Source organism: Schistocerca piceifrons, chromosome 4, assembly GCF_021461385.2.
Source record: "Schistocerca piceifrons isolate TAMUIC-IGC-003096 chromosome 4, iqSchPice1.1, whole genome shotgun sequence".
NCBI classification, from domain to species: domain Eukaryota; kingdom Metazoa; phylum Arthropoda; class Insecta; order Orthoptera; family Acrididae; genus Schistocerca; species Schistocerca piceifrons.
The window spans coordinates 422047150-422067111 of record NC_060141.1 but is presented as its reverse complement, the minus strand read 5'-3'; the positions used below and the strand labels follow the sequence as shown (position 1 = coordinate 422067111).

The window sequence follows — 19962 nt, the reverse complement described above, 5'->3', positions numbered from 1 at the left end:
GCACTATTGTGGTAGACCAACCAACTTTTATTGAATGTTGCACTACAATTCGAACGAACAGACATATATGAGAAACAACAATATTAGGGAAAGAATAAATTGCTACTCACCCTAGAGATGCCTCTTTGAGTTGCAGACAGGCACAACGAAAAGACTATTGCGTTACACGTTGCTTTCGGCCAAAGCCTTCTTCAGCAAAGACAAGTAAGCACACACGCACTCACACATTCAATTACACCTCACACACACATGACCTTACCACCGGCAGCTCCGCTCGGAGCTGTGTGTGAGGTACGCTCGCTTGTGTATGTGTGTTCACTTTTGTTTGCTGAAGAAGACTTTGGCCAAAAGTTATAATGCGTAATAGTCATTTCGTTGTACCTGTCTGCAACTCAACGGATCATCTTTACAGTGAGCAGCAATCTATCCATTTCCTAATATTACAGATGTCTGACACTATTTTTCAACATAGTCACTATGTATCTGTAAATAACGGTCGAAACGTTCTCTCACTCTGTCAGCCTTGGTCAAATTGTTCACACCATTTCACTGGAAATGGACGCGACATTGCATTTGGTCCATATTCTGCCAGAATTTCACGATAAATCTGCGTGAAATTCAGACGTTTTGACCACAAGAATCGTACTGTCACGCGTACTTCAACTTTGGAGTACGCTTCCATCGCCATTTCAATCTCACACTCTGATGTACGTGTCATCGGCACCGGAGGAGAACTGTGTCTGCGGAAAACGTGGACCATGTACTCTCTTCTGACAAGGTAATGGTCTCAGCATGGGACAACATCTGTAACTTACTTTCTGAAGTCCCTACCCTACGCAAAAACTTACCAAAAACTAAATTTTGCAATATGAACGTTACCTCTGCACTAGACCCGCAAATTTTCTCTTCGTATAGCAATTTTCCCGGAAATTTGCTCGTATGGTTTAACGCTCAGCGTGTCAGCTTGCGTGATAAGGTTATCCAGGCCCAGATCGTATTCGCGTGGCAAATTAACGCCCGTTAGGCTAGTACGTCACCCAGACTGTGGTTTTTAGGCTGTTTTCAGCGGTCCTCCAGGCAAATGCTGAGCTATTCCTCGATCTCAGGCTCCGAAAATTTGATACACAAGCAGCTGAAATGCGATAACACTCAGGACAAACTTTATACGATTCATAGACAGATGAAGCAGACGGCTTCCATTCATTGGCATAACTGACGACTATGGCGACGAGAAGGGCATGTGGCCACAAATTTAAGTAGTAAGTTAAAGTTTTGCCACATCATAAAAATGTCGACCTCTGGAGGGCGAAACTAGAAAAGGATATGTACGAGGGCGAATCAATAAATAAGTTACAAACTGGGATGAGACATCGGAACGGCGGGTACCAGCCTGAAATTTATTTTCCTTTCAAATATACTCCTCTTGTAAACTTAAACACTCATCCCCTTGTTCTACAAGGCGTTAAAGGGCCTACAGCATAGAACTGTTGTGGGAACGTTCGCATCTAACGAATGACCTCGCAGGTTATAACAAGGTTATTTGTTTCCTTACATTGCTGCAATACACAAGACCGATGTGTAATGCGCGTAGCGAAATACGCCTAGACGGGAAAACAAGGTGCCCGCGGCAGGACGCTCCTTCTTTGTGACTTTTCTTGTCTTTTGCTGAATTCCTGTAAACAACTGGACACAAATTTCCATGGAATTCAGTTGTGTGTACATCCGGGACGAATTTCGCTATAGATGTGCTCTGTGGACAGCCCCTCAGCTCATAAAAGTCGCATTGTTCTAGTCGGATACACGTTGATAGCATACCTGCCATCTTGATCTGACAACAGATCATTAACCATTGAAAGCAGAGTACTAACTAGGGAAACACCCCATCGCACCCCCCGTCAGATTAGCGGTAAAATGACCCAATGTACGGCCCGCCGAAAACAGAACACAAATAAAGCATGAAAACAGGAAGACGTACTGAACTGTGAAGAAAGAAGCAAAATGGAATCAGTTAACGGTCCAAACACAGGATGTGCAACATCAGGCAGATTGCCAGAGTCACGGTGTTGTGGTTGTGTGGTCACCGTGTTGGAGTGCGAAGAAGGAGATCCGTTTTCAAACCTTCCTCGTGCCCCATTTTTTTTCTTTTTTTTACAAAATTGTGAACTGTCTCTCCGTCATTGGCGTGTCTGTTCTTCTTCTGTAGTCTTCGCAATTGCCGTACTATACATAGCTTATAGCATATGAGTCATATGGTAAGAATGTATTACCGTCGCAAGTAAATGTGATGAAAAGTGAGAGCAGACGAGATGCCGCATAGACATCTCACAGAAATGAAAACAACAAATAAACATGAGTGAACTATGTTACAACAAGCCCGACCGCTTGGCCGTGCGGTCTAACACACGACTTTCCGGGCGGGAAGGAGCGCCGGTTCCCGGCACGAAACCGCCCAGCGGATTTGTGTCGAAGTCCGGTGAGCCGGCCAGTCTGTGGATGGTTTTTAGGCGGTTTTCCATCTTCCTCGGCAAATGCGGGCTGGTTCCCCTTATTCCCCCTCAGCTACACTATGTCGGCGATTGCTCCGCAAAAAAGTTCTCCACGTACGCGTACACCACCATTACTCTACCACGCAAACATAGGGGTTATACTCGTCTGGTGTGAGACGTTCCCCGAGGGGGTCGACCGAGGGCCGAAACGCACTATAACCCTGGGTTCGGTGTGGGGCGGCGGAGGGGTGAAGGCCGGCCGGAGTGGCCGCGCGGTTCTAGGCGCTACAGTCTGGAGCCGAGCGACCGCTACGGTCGCAGGTCCGAATCCTGGCTCGGGCATGGAAGTGAGTGATGTCCTTAGGTTAGTTAGGTTTAATTAGTTCTAAGTTCTAGGCGACTGATGACCTCAGAAGTTAAGTCGCATAGTGCTCAGAGCCATTTGAACCATTTTTGGAGGGGTGAAGTGGACTGCGGTGGTCGTCGTGGAGTTGTGGACCACTGCGGCTGCGGCGGGGACGGAGCCTCTCCGTCGTTTCTAGGTCCACGGTTAACATAACATAACATAACATAACATGTTACAACAAAGGAATTCAAGAATCAAAACTTCCTTATACCTCGCTGTTGCAAACGGACGTTGCACCACCACACAGGCACAAATTTGAATACAACGAATATACACCTCAATGACCGGACAGATAGCTCATAACTTTGTGAAAAAAAGGGACACGAGGAAGATCTGAACCTGGACTTCCCTCTTTACAGTCCAATGACGTGACAACATATCCACAACGCCGTTGCTATTCAGCTTCACTCGATATTGTCCATCTTTATCCTGGACCGTTTCTATTTTTCTTCTTTTTTTCACAGTTTTCATGCTTGATCTGTGTTCAGTTTCTGACGCGCTACCCACTGGGCCTTCTCACCACTAAATCTGAGGGGGGTGCGATGGGGAGTTTCTCTGGTAAGTATAGACTACCTTCTATGCGACATGTGCTGTCACATTCTAGATACGTATAGGCGCGAAATTTAAAACGATATGCGGTATTCTGGCATTTGCGACTTGCTTATTGACTCACTCTTTTATAACAAGTAACAATAAGCAGTATGCTGGACAATACACTGTACAATGACTTAAGAAGTACTCGTGCAGACGAACTAAACGAATCAGTAGTGCTGTGTCTTATAGCCAGCTGAAATTCTTGACGTTTGCGCACCCACACTGCGAGTTCGAACACTATTAATGTTGAGTTGTACGAGAACTGACGACTGACTTCTCGCTCTTTTGGAGAAGTGTCCTCGAGTATTCGACCAACAAATCCGACGAACAAGATCTCGCTTTCCACGTTGCTGATCGGCTAATGTCGACAGCAATTGAGACCAGACCTAGAACAGTTGGCGATTGTTCTCGTAAAAGATCTCGGATGAGCATGCGTTTCTGTTTGTTTCCAGCTGCCTCTTACTATTCGGACAACGGAATTCATTTGTTCACTTACTACAGAATTCAAAGCATTGCACTGAAGGATGCACTTAATGTGAACAAAAAAGAGGAACAGTTAATTATCAAGTGGCAATGTGAGACTTCAATAAGCCAAAGAATCAATTTCTTTGCGAATGATTTCCTTAAAGTTGCACAACCAGAAAGACTACAGAGCAAAGAAAACACATTTTTTTATGCAGAACGTGAAATGTTAAGCCAACAACTAAGTTCATTTGCATAAATCTGTTTCATTCAGATGTGCAGCAGATGACATGAAATCCTACGTTATGGAGAGAGACGCGCTAGATGCACGTGCAAGAGCGCACACCCGTCGACGCGATGAAGCTTACGGTGCCCTAGCAGTTAGGCCGTAAACAAGTTGTTCCTATGAGACATACAAGTTGCTGCAAAAAGATTCATTGAATTTCACAAGACTGTTTCTTCGTCTACATCATCAAGATTAGAAGTTTGGGCTACATTTTAACTCAGTAATCGAAACTAGAAATTTGCCTTGGCACCAGTTGCAACTTATCGATGCATGTGGTTGCCGCTACGCGTCTCCCTGGAGTAACTACCTCGCTCGCTCGCACGTTCTTTCATCTAGCTTTCTCCAAAATTGTGAGAACATGTCGAAAATTCCATTTATTGATAGGACGGTGCACCACCGCACTGGTACGTACATGTAAGAGAATTTCTTAGGCTAAGGTTACACGGCCGTTTTTTAACACAACAGTTTTACGGCTGCTACCGCAACGTTCTCTTTTTCTTTTACCGCAGACATCTGGCTGTACCACACTTTAAATAACACAAGGTTTTATGCGGTAAATACACTCCTGGAAATTGAAATAAGAACACCGTGAATTCATTGTCCCAGGAAGGGGAAACTTTATTGACACATTCCTGGGGTCAGATACATCACATGATCACACTGACAGAACCACAGGCACATAGACACAGGCAACAGAGCATGCACAATGTCGGCACTAGTACAGTGTATATCCACCTTTTGCAGCAATGCAGGCTGCTATTCTCCCATGGAGACGATCGTAGAGATGCTGGATGTAGTCCTGTGGAACGGCTTGCCATGCCATTTCCACCTGGCGCCTCAGGTGGACCAGCGTTCGTGCTGGACGTGCACACCGCGTGAGACGACGCTTCATCCAGTCCCAAACATGCTCAATGGGGGACAGATCCGGAGATCTTGCTGGCCAGGGTAGTTGACTTACACCTTCTAGAGCACGTTGGGTGGCACGGGATACATGCGGACGTGCATTGTCCTGTTGGAACAGCAAGTTCCCTTGCCAGTCTAGGAATGGTAGAACGATGGGTTCGATGACGGTTTGGATGTACCGTGCACTATTCAGTGTCCTCTCGACGATCACCAATGGTGTACGGCCAGTGTAGGAGATCGCTCCCCACACCATGATGCCGGGTGTTGTCCCTGTGTGCCTCGGTCGTATGCAGTCCTGATTGTGGCCCTCACCTGCACGGCGCCAAACACGCATACGACCATCATTGGCACCAAGGCAGAAGCGACTCTCATCGCTGAAGACGACACGTCTCCATTCGTCCCTCCATTCACGCCTGTCGCGACACCACTGGAGGCGGGCTGCACGATGTTGGGGCGTGAGCGGAAGACGGCCTAACGGTGTGCGGGACCGTAGCCCAGCTTCATGGAGACGGTTGCGAATGGTCCTCGCCGATACCCCAGGAGCAACAGTGCCCCTAATTTGCTGGGAAGTGGCGGTGCGGTCCCCTACGGCACTGCGTAGGATCCTACGGTCTTGGCGTGCATCCGTGCGTCGCTGCGGTCCGGTCCCAGGTCGACGGGCACGTGCACCTTCCGCCGACCACTGGCGACAACATCGATGTACTGTGGAGACCTCACGCCCCACGTGTTGAGCAATTCGGCGGTACGTCCACCCGGCCTCACTCATGCCCACTATACGCCCTCGCTCAAAGTCCGTCAACTGCACATACGGTTCACGTCCACGCTGTCGCGGCATGCTACCAGTGTTAAAGACTGCGATGGAGCTCCGTATGCCACGGCAAACTGCCTGACACTGACGGCGGCGGTGCACAAATGCTGCGCAGCTAGCGCCATTCGACGGCCAACACCGCGGTTCCTGGTGTGTCCGCTGTGCCGTGCGTGTGATCATTGCCTGTACAGCCCTCTCGCAGTGTCCGGAGCAAGTATGGTGGGTGTGACACACCGGTGTCAATGTGTTCTTTTTTCCATTTCCAGGAGTGTAGCTCCAGTTTGGGAGCACGCCGGCTACACGATGTATTGTTAATGCAGTTGGCTTTGTAGCACGGTCCATTGTGCACCAAGTGAAACAGAAAAATCAGAGGAAACTGTAGATACTACCAATAATTGCAAATTGACGTCGCCAAGGATCTTTCAGAAATATACACGAAAGAAAAATTGTCCAACCTTGTTTTCTTTATTATTGTCGTTTGTCTTTGTAGCTAATGAAGCTTTTGCACTTTGTCAAAATGTAATGCACCAGAATGAGATTTTCACTGCAGCGGAGTGTGCGCTGATATGAAACTTCCTGGCAGATTAAAACTGTGTGCCCGACCGAGTTCGAGTCTCGGTCGGGCACACAGTTTTAATCTGCCAGAAAGTTTTGTAATGCACCACTTTGTCAAAATGTAATGCACCCTTATCCAAGAATAATTCTAACATTAAAAAAAAAGAAAGTTCAAATATCGGTTCAGCAGAGCCCGAAGATCTGTCGAATGTGCGTTGGGAATACTAATCAATAAGTGACGTATTTCCCACCGTCCTCTTGACGTTCATGCTGAGTTTGCGAATTTCATAATCAAAACGTGTCGTTCGTTGTACAACTTTGTCGGGAAGTGGGATGTATTCGACTTTAAAGACACACTATTGTGTTCTTTTGAAAGTGTACCACCTCGTAGAATTAGAGGAAGTCAAAGGAACACCGATGTAGGAGAAAATTTTGTGGCATATTTCACTTCGCCACAGAGAATTTCCGTGACAGAAAGACTGTTTATAGATACTGGAACTGAATTATTTTCTATAATATTTACCTAATTACTTGTCAGGCGGATCTCATAAAGGCCACTTAGTATTTAGTGAAACTGAATCGCATTAGTGTGCTTACGAATTTATTATTGCTATACTATTGTAAGAACTATAAACACGTAACACAACAAAGGCTTACCTACTTCATTTCTTTCTCTGTTTCCATAGTTCCCCATCGATCTCTGACAACTGTCTCACATCCAATCGTCTATGCATTTTGTTTCTTATAACGATTTCTATAATCAGTGTCGCGAACAAGTAAACTTTTGTATTCTCAACCTCCATTATAAGCATTTCCTTGTAAATCCATTGTGAGTGTAAAACAACCCTCAACAATTGTGGCCAGAGCATTGTGTTATTTAACGCACGTCTAATCACTGACAGGTGCTTCTTTTAACACAAGAAAAAGCGCCGAGGCACATTCACCTACGGTAGGCCCTTGAGAACGCGCCTGCCCTTCCACAACGTGCATTAATTTTCGTATCGTGTAGCGATGTCATATGCCCCAACACTGGGTCCATATTTTTTGCGTTGTTTATCACATAAAAGTTACGTTAAAAATGGTAGTATAGCCTTAGCCTAAGAGGTGTACGGACGTCGCATTGCATCGTTGGCCTCACAGCTCACCTGATCTCGCGGTATGTGACTTTTTTGTGGGTGTTTATGAAAGACATCGTCTACATGCATCCCATCCCAAAAACTTTGGGTGAACTGCGCTGTAGCATAGCAGTGGCAGTGAATGCAGTAACTGTAGACGTACTTGCAAATGTATTGCACGAGTTCACTGATGTAAAAAACATAGGCTTGTGAAAACCAACGAGTCTTTATGAAACACTCTGCACTTGCATCCTTGATGATTTTCGTTATATGGCATTAGGCAGGGGTTTGAGGCATATTTCTGCCCTAACATTTTATGTCTTAATGTTGAATGCACCATCAAAGGCTACACAGACGCACTAGTGTTTTGAAAGGTAAACAGTCCGACCAAGACTAACTCTGTATACATAACCGGGCAACGGTCTAATGGTGACGATCAGACCACTGGCTAAGATCTCAGGGTCGTTCCGAGGCGTATCACGCAGGTTGTACTACTGTAGAGCAGGCACTGTTTGCTTTATTTAGCGCTAAGGCTCACAACTTGTTAATTTGTCCATATTTCTACTAAAGCTGTTTTTGTGCTTTTGAATTTCTTTGCCCCCCCCCCCCTCCCTCTTCCACCAACCCAATGTATCCTAGATGCTAACACTGTAATGATTGAAACTTGATAATACGGTAGTATCGGAGAAACGAATTTGTGGTTCCCTGACCTGACCGCTACCGCCGATTTATCCGTGTTGCCCGACGAAAATTACTCTTATATTCTTTTTGTAGTTTGTATGTACACTTGACAGCATGTCCACGGCATCTTGTACACGCCCGATGTGACAAGTGGCAGGTCTAGGCTCATGAAATTGTTCAATTATTCTTGCACTTTTCTTCTCGGTTTAAACGCTTTGCCACTACTGTGTCTTCTTAGCACTTGCTGATGCGATCTGTAATTGTTATTACGAATGGGAGGATGACTTTCCCTTTAGTCGGTTATTTTTTGCTATATGCGCCATATCTTTTAGGATGAAGTGTGCTATTTATCTCTTTGTCAGATTAGGATTTTTCTTCCGAATGTAACTCTTAAATAATCGATATATTCCTCGAAGTACTGTCGCCAACAGATGTTTTAATCATAGAAGAAATTTTAGGCAAAGAAGCGCACATTAGACCAGAACCCAATACCTGCATAACAAAACTCACCAACGGTTTTACGATAGGAAAAATGGATGGAGAGTCGTTCACAGAAGTAGATGTAGTTTCAGGGAAGTGTGGTGGGATCATTGTTGTCCATATATGTATTAGTAACGTGGCAGACAATGTAAACAACATCCTAAGAATTTTCGCAGATGATGATGCTATCTGAAAAAATGCTGCATAAATATTTCATCACATTTTAAAGTGGTATAAATATTGGCAACTTGCTTGAAATATACAAAAATGTAAAACTATGCACTCATAAAACGAGAAAACGTTGTATCCTCTGGCTACAATGTCAAAGATCCATTGTGTAAATTAATAAACTCGTACAATTAAGCGGGTGTAGAAATTTTTGAGGACGTGAAATGGAATAGTCACATGGTCTGAATAGTAGGTAAAGCAGGCGACAGACTTAGATTCTGTGGGAAGATACTGGGAAATGCAGTTAGCCTACGTAGGAGACACTTTACAGATCACCTGAACGTTCCATCTTAGAATATTGTTGGAGTTTGTGGGATCTATACCAAACTGCACTAACACCAGACATTGCATGCACACAAATAAGGGTGGCACGAATTCACGATTTCGTCACAGGTCTTTTCGTCCGAGGGAAGAGTGTCACAGACATGTTGAAAAAACTGAATTGGCAGATGCACGAAGGTAGACACAAATTACGCTGCGGCAGCCTACTTAAAATATTTAAGTACTAGTATTAAGTGATGAATCTGGAAAAAAAATGTACATGGGTAGGATAAAAAGTAGTGGCAACACCGCCGTAGCGTGAAGGACGTGCGTCAAGTGGCATGCCTGCTGTCTGTAGCTGATAGCAGAAGGTCAGTCGAAGTAGTGCAGCTCAGACTGGTTCAAATGGCTCTGAGCACTATGGGACTTAACATCTGAGGTCATCAGCCCCCTAGACTTAGAACTACTTAAACCTAACTAACCTGAGGACATCACACACAGCCGTGCCCTTGGCAAGATTCGAACCTGCGACCGTAGCAGCCCCGTAGTTCCGGACTGAAGCGCCCAGAACCACTCGGCCACCGTAGCCGTCGGTGACAGCTGTGTTTGAGTCAGTTACTGTGTGTGTCCGAGCACCCTAACAGTGTGTTTAGGAAACACGAACTTGTGTGGATCAAGATTGAGGTGCCATGTGGCCGGAGCGCGCAACGTTTCCTTGTGATATTGGATACGATCACCCTGTATGACAATGCACGCCACCACACAGCGCATTCCGTGCATGAGCTCCTATGTACGTGGGGCCTGGAGATACTGGAACACCCACAGTATGCACCCAATATGAGCCCGTGCGATTACGACCTGTCCGCGGAGGAACCTGTTCGTAGCATTCGCCACAAGAGAAGACGTCATTCGTGCCACAGTGCGGTCCTGGCAAGACATCGACAGAGCTGGATGCGCTGATGGTGCACAACAACGCCTCTCATTTCTGCGGAAGAAAGTGACCGTGATGTGGGGCAGTATTCGAGGGAATGTAAAACGGTGAACGCCTGTCAGTGACGTCCGGTATTAAGCGCAACTGCATTGCCACTGCTTTTTATCCGGCCAATGTAGTACGGCTGCACGGTCGGAGTGGCGTGGTGTGCGAGTCAGTTGTTCGAAGAGCGCACCTGATGATGGGCGACCTGAGCGTCATCGACGTCGTCGTCGTCGGCGGCGGGGCGGCATGCGGGGGCGGCGGGGACCCGCCGGCGGGCTGCGGGTCCAGCGAGCGGCGCTTGGCGGCCGTCGCGTCGTCCGACTGTCGGCGGCGCGACACGCTGCCGAAGATGTAGGTCACGTGGTCCACGTCCATGGCGCCGCACCGGGAGCTCTGGCGGCCCGCCGCGTCGCGCGCCCCTTAAAACACTGCCCGCCCGCTGGCTGGCTGGCTGGCGGCAAGCCGGCTTCCCCCTCCCCCTCCCCGTCACGCAACCAGTGCCTGATCCGATTAAACGGCAGCCCCTTCACACACTAGGGGTCGTGCAGTGAGCAGAGGAAAGGCCAACCCGTCTCCATAGTCCGAGACGCTTTCTGTAGAGCAGTCATAGAACAGCCGGGCAAAGCTGTTTTTCTTCCTGACATTGTCACAGTTCACTACATTGCTCATCAGCAAATATACACTGACAGAAAAAAATCGCGGCACCAATAAATAATTAATTTACAGTTATAAAATTTCTGGAATGTATTTGTGTAGGCAACATACGATGGGGGAGTCGAAAAGTTTCTAGCCTAACAAATAAAGAACGACAAAAATTTCATAATACCAGTTTATTTTTCAATATAATACCCGTGTACGCTAATACACTCGCGGGCACGCTCAGGTAACTTCGGCAAACCACTCAAATAAAAGGTCTTCGATTTCGACTTCCACCAAACGTTCACAGCGTCAATCCCTGCATTATCATTGTCAAATAGACGTCCTTTGAGGACTTTTTTAGGTCTGGGAAAAGAAAAAATCTGATGGTGTCAAATCTGGAGAATATGGCGGATGACGTAACAATTTGAACCCGCAGCCACGCAGAGTTCCCAGTGTTGTGAGGGCTTTGTGCACCGGTGTGTTGTCCTGATGCAAAAGAACTCCGCGAGCCAATTTTCCGCGCTTTCTTTTTCTTTATCTCTTCTCTCAAACGGCGCAGGAAGGCGCAAAAAAAAAAAAAAAAAAATGGCTCTGAGCTCTATGGGACTTAACTTCTGAGGTCATCAGTCGCCTAGAACTTAGAACTAATTAAACCTAACTAACCTAAGGACATCACACACATCCATGCCCGACGCAGGATTCGAACCTGCGACCGCAGCGGTCGCGCGGTTTCAGACTGTAGCGCCTAGAACCGCTCGGCCACCCCGGCCGGCTCAGTGGAATGCACGCTACAGGCCGTCTGGCTCGGTGATGTCTTTGAAGTAACGGGTTTGTAACATTTCTTTGTGTCACTGGGGTCCCAAATGCTGCTCAGATGGCTGCTGCGGACGCAGTACGATGCGACAGAGACAGAACGCCGAGCACGGCAGTCTTCTCTCTCGGTAGTGCCACGTGGTCGTCCGGAGCCCGGTCTTCTTCCAACCGTACATCCTCGTGACCACCGCTGCTAGCAGTCATGAACAGCGGCTTCATTCCTGTCAAGTCATTCTGCAGTATCGCAGAGGGAACATCCAGCTTCTAGTAGCGCTATTACACGACCTCGTTCAAAGTCAGTGAGATGTTGATAATACCGCCTTTGTCGCCTTAAAGGTATTCTCGACTGATATCAATCCACCACGTCCAATCTCAAAGGTAACTAACGCTCACGACCGTTACAGCGTGTTGTATTTAAAGCAAACGTGATTTGCATACTTGTAGTGGCGCTACTACACTCCGTCTCATAAGAATAAACCTGCCATAAACAAACACAAACGAGACGATTGGTGAAAAGTAGTAGCAAACGTTCACTGGTGTTGTTGCGCCCTTGGAAGTAGGTCTTACTTCTGTATTAGATATATTATTACTGAGTTACGTTAAATGAAGCTTTAAGATATTCAAATGTATTAGCAGCCATCAACGTTTTTCTTAATCACGCTGTAGTTATCTACGAATAGTTTGTATATCAAGAATTGTATATAGTCACAGCCTCTGCACTATTGTGCTCTGATTGTCGCGCTGTTAATACGCAGTATGAAAATGAATGAGGCTTCTTCCTGTTCCACAGTGAAACAGCGTGTGGAACACGATTAAAAAGTGCTGAGATATAGTTCAAAATGGTTCAAATGGCTCTGAGCGCTATGGGACTCAAGGATTTTCTCTGCCTCGTGATGACTGGGTGTTGTGTGATGTCCTTAAGTTAGTTAGGTTTAAGTAGTTCTACGTTCTACGGGACTGATGACCATAGATGTTAAGTCCCATAGTGCTCAGAGCCATTTGAACCATTTGAACCACTATGGGACTCAACATCTGAGGTCATCAGTCCCCCCTAGAACTGAGAACTAATTAAACCTAACTAACCTAAGGATATCACTCACACCCATGCCCAAGGCAGGATTCGAACCTGCAACCGTAGCGGTCGCGCGGTTCCTGACTGAAGCGCCTAGAACCGCTCTGCCACAGCGACCGGAGCTGAGATATAGTTTGTTCTTAATGTTTGCCATAAATTTACAGAGGAAATCGACTTTGAATTTTTCCGAGAATTTGTATTAGGTATACTTGAATACAGCTGATACACAAGTAAACATTCAGCTATAGCGGAATCGGTAGTCGTAATATATAGATAACAAACAGGCTATAAAAAATTTCCGCCACCAGTCACAATAAAAGTTTATTTATTTGTCACACGACCGGTTTCGAGCTTGTGCCCATCCTAAGGTGTTTATACAGTCATGTACATGTTTATATTGCTGGAGATCACGGTATAAATGCAAAAAAATTATTTACTGGTGACTAAACAGATACAAGTGGGACAATTGTAAGTGGCAAGGCAGCATGTTTCGAAAATATATCTGTACTTACATAAAGATGAAGCATCATTATTATAATTACGCTGTGGCGACAGTTTTTCCACTTAGTTGCATACTTGTTATCTTTTTCATGTCCATATTTCAGTTTTATAAAGTTTAGCTGCATATTTCACTATTGCGACGTGCACTCGTGAAATACACTGTGCTTACATACAAACATGTGGGCTACGGTCAAAGAGCTTAGACGTAGCAGGTGTAAACATGTTGCTCATACAGAAACATGTAGGTTATGCTCAAAGAACTTAGCCATAAGAAGTGCAAGGACGTTACACATATAGAAACTTAAAAAGCTATTATAAACTGCGAAGTTTTGTGATGCACAGTATGAAATTTTTTGATCCACATTTTTGTCGGAGAACTTAGATCTAGAAAGTACAATGATGTTGTATATATGAAATTTCTAAAAGCTATTACAAATTTAAAAAAATGACAGAACTGTTTTGAGCCATACTGTTGTCAGATAACTTAGATCTAGGACGTACAATCAAGTTTTACACATGAAATTTTGAAAGCTGTTAGAAATTATGAAAATGACTGTTACAGCTTGTGTTTATAATACGACTTTTACAAATTACGATAATGACACTTGAACTGTTGTATGACTGCTACATCGAATTTCCATAGCACATTACTTTGTTATTATATCAGAGGATAATGAGTTTTTGTTTTTGAATGTTTCATGAAATATGTGGAGATAAGATTTGTTTGCAAGCTTCACTTGTTCACTGAGAATAAGGTCTGGTGAGTTACAGCTGTGGATATAAATTTCTAGCTCTTCTGCTAGAAATTTATATCTATAGCTCTAACTCACCAGATCTTATTCTCAACGAACAAGTGGAGCTCGAAGTGGAGAGACATTTTCAAGAGCGCTTCACTGCAAGTGTGTGTTGTGTTATGATAGACTATCAGCTGTCTTACAGCACCGTCTTGTAGAACCCCGTTATCTAGACTCTTGAAAATCAGCTTCCAGCAGTATTGGTAGGGGTTACTTTGGCTAAAAGAATAACTACGTTATTCCAGGTTCCCGATCCCTTTCTCATTCTAATCATCTATAACAATTCCCGGGAAGTGTATTGGTAGAAATGGTCCTACTTCGTAACCATCAAAGCCCTGAAACTCTTCCCTTTAAATTATTATTTCCCCGTAGGGATGATTGGAAGGTCAATAAAAAAAAAAAAAAAAAAAAAAAGAGAGAGAGAGAGGAAAGACGAATGGATCGTTCTCATTATGAGTAGTGCGTAGTAACCCAGCCAGTGAAGGCCCATAAAATGTTGAAATGAGAAATATTCGTGTAGTCGCAGATTTTTGTACTGCGGTATGAGAGAGTGCCATGAAGCACATACTAAAAATCCTGATCGGTGAAGGAAGAGTGTGGCGGTGGGGTTGCGTCTGAAGGCCACTTCTGTACTTAATTTTCGAAAACCGCAGCCTCTAAAGAGAACGTATCCTACTACAAAATTAAATTACATTAGTTTTATTACAGACCAGTAGTTTGTGCGCAGAGAGCGAGATGATGTTGAAAACCTCGCACACTACACATGCTGACAATATTCTTACCGACAATCTAAATTTATATTCAAAATTTACATTCTTTTCGCCTTTCATTAATTCATCCTTGCTGTTGCTGTACCCTACCATAAATATTTCTTCGTCTGACAGATACAGTCACAAGTCAAGACCTCACTACCGAATACGCCCATTACCTACCGCACTTCAACTAAGAATGTATAAGACTGCGCAGAGAGAAAGGCTGTGCCACGACAAAACAAAAGATTATTTAACAGTAACATAACATTGCCCTCTCTCTGACGTGCACGTCGGTAACTTACAAAAATCAAAATGACATGTCCATCTTAAAATTCGTACGCATCAGTAAAAAGACGAAAATTTGTTGGACGGAACTTCCGTCAAACGCTTTTCCATTCTTGGCACAAGTCATATGCAAGAGGCACCTCTTGCGTTGGCCAGGGTGATTTTCTGAATCAAAGTCTGCTGACAGGTATATTGTGAAACCGAATGTGTAGAAGTGAGTTCTAATAAGTAGTAAACTTTTGTAACTCTCTTGCAGCTGCCGCTTCTCGTCTGATTGATGGTGATGCAATACCACATAATACAGGCAGTCGTGGAAGTGGTGTTGATTTAACAGTGCCATTAATTCTCATTGCTTGATTTAGTTAAATATCAACTTCGTGTGCATGAGCGCTGTTTATACGTACTGGAGCACAGTACTTTGCTGTAGAGTAAACCAACGCCAATGTAGCAGTACGAAAAGTATCTACGTTAGTACCCCTTGCTGTCCACCTACTTTTGTAATAATATCAATTCTGGTGTTCACTTTGCCATATTTTCAAAATGGCTCTTAAAAGTAAGGACTCTGTCCAAAATGACTCCCAAAGTATTATGGGTATGGGTTTTGTTCCAGAGTAACGTTTTAGAAAACTATATTTAATCTGTGATTCGCCTCGCTGTTATTAAGATGATAAACATTTTCCCCTCTTTCAGACGGATTTGGCTTCAATTTCCAGTTTTCATGTAATCATCCACTATGTGTAAATCGAAAAAGACGAAGGGGACGACCACCGGACAGATGGGCCAGACACTTAAAAAAAAGCCGGACTGAACTGGCAACAGGAAATTCAACATCGGCCGAATTGGAGGAATCTGCAGGCATCCTACATTGCAGGCCGACTCAAAGAGGCCATATTACCAAGTGATCGAACTGGCTGATGATGATAATGATGTGTAAATCTGTGCTCAAAGTGCCTTCAAACTCCTCCACGTTTCCTGCTTGACAAGCCAGTGATGGGTCATCAGCTAACTGTTTAGCATTAGTGTTGGTCATATCGGTGGTGTAAGAATCAAAAGGGGTTCGTGATAGAGCAGAGCCAATGGGTAGCCTATCATTCATCCTTCTCGATCTACTAACTTTCCCTCCAAGGAATACCTGGTATCGCCTCATGCTAAGTATTGAAAGGACTGTTGATATTTGTTCACTGTCAGCTTCCCTTATAATTTGGATACACAGACGGCAGTCGCGCTTACTTTGTTTCTCAGACACCGCTCATCTGTGTCACAGCGCGTGTGCAATAACATCCCTCTGTCGGCAGCTCCTCACGGATGCTGGTCGCAGAGACAGGCAGTCTGCGTAGTGTAATCATGATGTGAATCACGGCCGAGGAAGCAGCATGATGAAAATTTATCTTTATTGAGGAAATTGATTTTATTATATGGTTTTTGTAATGTTTACCGCAAGACAGAAAGATTTTTGAATGATTTGATGAAGACTTCGTAATGAGGTAAGAATTAACTTCCTCTGGTTTAATTGTGCGCGAGCTGCTGCCCACACACCGTTATAACAATTTAGTATCCAACACAGAACTGTATCCTCTTCTTAATTAGTTAACATTAGCGACAATTCAGGAAAGATTAACTCAACTAATGCAACATTTTATGATATACGCTGAACATATATATTTTGTAATAATTCTTTGAACATGATACTGCTAAATAAACAACTTTAAAGTATTTTCAGAGTTTATCATTTCTTTGCAAATCTTGGTTATAATGAAGAATACTTTTGTAAAATGACTTTTCTAAATTTGCCAGCGAACTTTTTAAAGGAATCGGCATTAACGTTAATTTGCAATGTCATCATCCATTTTCCAATCTTTATTGTTCATTAGATGAAGTTCCACAATTTCAGTTTAAAATGCAGACACATTACGTGGACTCAATCCATACGGACTTCATCTGTAGTTGGTTTGTCGCCTTTTTACTAGCTTTCGTTGGCAGCAGCAGCAGCAGTTTCCAGAGAGCTGTTGCCCGAGCGTTACTCATTGTCATAGGCAAGCCAAAAGAGAAACGGAAAGAATTAAATTTCTGGTTTCAAGAGACTTCCTTTCAGACGACCAGAGATCAGTTAAAGTTTTGTCAAATGTCGAGTCAGAGAAGTAAGAAAGTGTGGAACAGAGTGTTACGATTTTTGAAGGGAATTTAGATAGAATCTGGTTTTCTTTATTAGGCGACTGCGTATATTTTCTTGCAAATCACGCAGTCCGATTAACTTCTGTTTCGATTCATTGTTTGCAATAGACGTATCTTCTCAAACAACCTTTTAGACAATCCAAGCAAAGCATTTGCCAATGCAAAATCAATAAATAGAAACCATTAGTAGAACCAATAATTTTTTAAAAGAAACTTTTGCTTGGCGACATCTGTTCAAAGGACGGACTTCGTGGACTTTTTGCGAATTTTTAGTCAGATAGTGGCACTGCTTTTTTATTAAATTTCTGATACATTTGTATTGCTTTTGTAATATCGCTGCGCTGTTTACTAACCATTTGTGTATTCTTTTTTCAGCTTAGTAAAAATAGTTTTGAGTTTCCAGTTTTCTATACTTCGTAAAAATATATCTCACCAATACGCCAAATGTTGAAGGAAAAGCTGGGTCCAGAAGCACGAACAACAAACGACCTCAGAATCAGAGATCTTCAATTCCCACCCCAACGATGTCTTCCGATGAGTTAGCAGATAATCAAAGTGTATACAAACCTGACGTAACAATGTAAGACGCGACTGCATTCCACGCGAACAGTCAGCTTCTGCTCAACACAGACTCGTTACAGAGTACTGAACGCACCATATGTTACAACTAGAATATTTCATTTCCAGACAATTGTCGCGATTCTAGAGTGACAAACGAGGATCCATTCTAACAGACACCAAATTTTGCCTTGAAAAACTGCGTCACAAAGAACACAAACAAACAGTATCACCAAACACGAATTTCACAATTCTTACATAGCATTAATCTTATCTAAATGTTAAAACAAGGAGAAAAATTAAAGACACATTTCACTGCTCAGTTTGACGAATTTACCAAGAAACAGCAGGAACGCATTAAATCTTTTGAAACGAGCTTGAAGGAAATTTCTAGCCCAATTCAGACAATGACAGGAGAAATCACAGAACAAATAAGTAATGACATTAAACCGGAACAGACGAATTTAGCAAAACGAGTCGAGGAGATTTCCACTTACCAGAAACGTTCAGATGAACGCCACCACAAAAGACAAATCAGTAGACGACAGACTCAAGGACATCACTAATAAAAACACCAAGGATAAGGAACAGATCATGGCAAAAGTCGACAATGTAGTACCGATTACACTAGCTACAAACTTGCAACAACAGTCACAACTACAGACACAACAATCAGGGGAAGAGACGAAATCACTACACACACTAACGAAATACGTGGACTTGAAAACTTAAGAATAGTACCACCCTTTAAAGGAACAGTTAGATGGTCCTTCGCAGAGAACGTCACAAATTAATTTGAATTCCGACCTTCACACTGATGATACACATCCAATACATTTTACCAAGACGGACGAATACTACTCACTTGAACAGTTCAAAGAAGGACAGGTGATTATAAATGAGAAGCAAAACATGAAGTTACAGACTATAACAACGGAAGACACCATATATGACTTCGACTGACAACGTCACAGATGTGCACAAGAACCATTATACACAGATCGTCCAGGAAGACTTGTTGGAGAAAGAGATTAGACAAACAGAACTCGTCAATTATTTTCGTCGCATCATTGATTGCAAAGCTCTTAACACTTCACCTTTAAGCCAATTAACAGGTAAGGACGCAGTTTGGAATTGGGATAAAGAAGCTCAAACGGAATTTGATAGTTTAAAACATGCATTAATTAACGTACCATTACTTTTCCATCTTCACCTTACTTGTGATTTCTGCATTGCCACAGATTCTGCTAAGACTGCACATAGTGCACATTTATTTCAGGAAATTGAAGAGAATAATGTTATAGTACACAGAGTATTGCTTTCGCTAGCTGTGTTTTATCATATTCAGAACGTAACTATTCAGGTACAGAACTTGGAGTGCTAGCAGTCGTTTGGGCTTTTACAAAATTTCGCTACTTCTTATTTGGAAAAGACACTTTACCGACCACCGTGCACTGCAATCTTTAGTGACCGCAGAACTCTCCCACAGACGTTTGGCTCGTTGGGTTGGCCGATGTACCACTTTGTAACATCCCCTCTGTGGAATGACAAACCCTAATTTATAACGTACTGGACCCATTGGACTGTCTGGTACGGTAAGAGGTAGATTTACAGGGATGCGTGGCAGATCCACTTTGTGACTTCCTGAACGTTGGAGCGTAGTCAGCCTCCGCTCTTTCTCGACCTGTAATCTTACCTGCCATGTCCTGCAGTTCAGCCGCTCGTACGTTATTCGACACCCTGTGGATTCTGGACTTAGCAAATGCTTAGAACTAAGGTTTTGGAGAGGAATTACGATGCTACTAAACAATGCAACGCAGCTCTGATAAAAGCATTTGTATTCGAGAGACTAGTTTGCCTCAAAATACTTGGATAGAGTTTACTACAAACAAGTTGCAAAATCGTAGTTTGCACGTCAGAATCCAGTCAGATAGCGGTCAGATGAATATGCCCCTCTAAGTAGGTTCAAGACCATTGTCTGATACCGATTGCCTTTGGTTGTTGTCTCAATTAGGCTAATCCCAATTGTGATCGTTTTAATATCCTTCACTCAGCTGCCACGCTGGTCTTTACGTGAACAAGGCCAGGATTTTGTAATACCGGGTGCCACGGAACTCAGACATTACGTGCACTTG

General features: G+C 43.8%; 1 protein-coding gene across 1 annotated transcript in view; it reads right to left on the bottom strand.

Annotated features, from left to right (window-relative positions):
* The window catches only part of LOC124795887 (tripartite motif-containing protein 45), a 177099-nt gene extending 166483 nt beyond the window's left edge, over window positions 1-10616 (bottom strand). Inside the window, exon 1 of the mRNA XM_047259968.1 lies at window positions 10432-10616. Within this exon, the coding sequence (XP_047115924.1) occupies window positions 10432-10616 (185 nt within the window). The remainder of the gene's footprint in view (window positions 1-10431) is intronic.
* Window positions 10617-19962: the final 9346 nt, after the last annotated feature.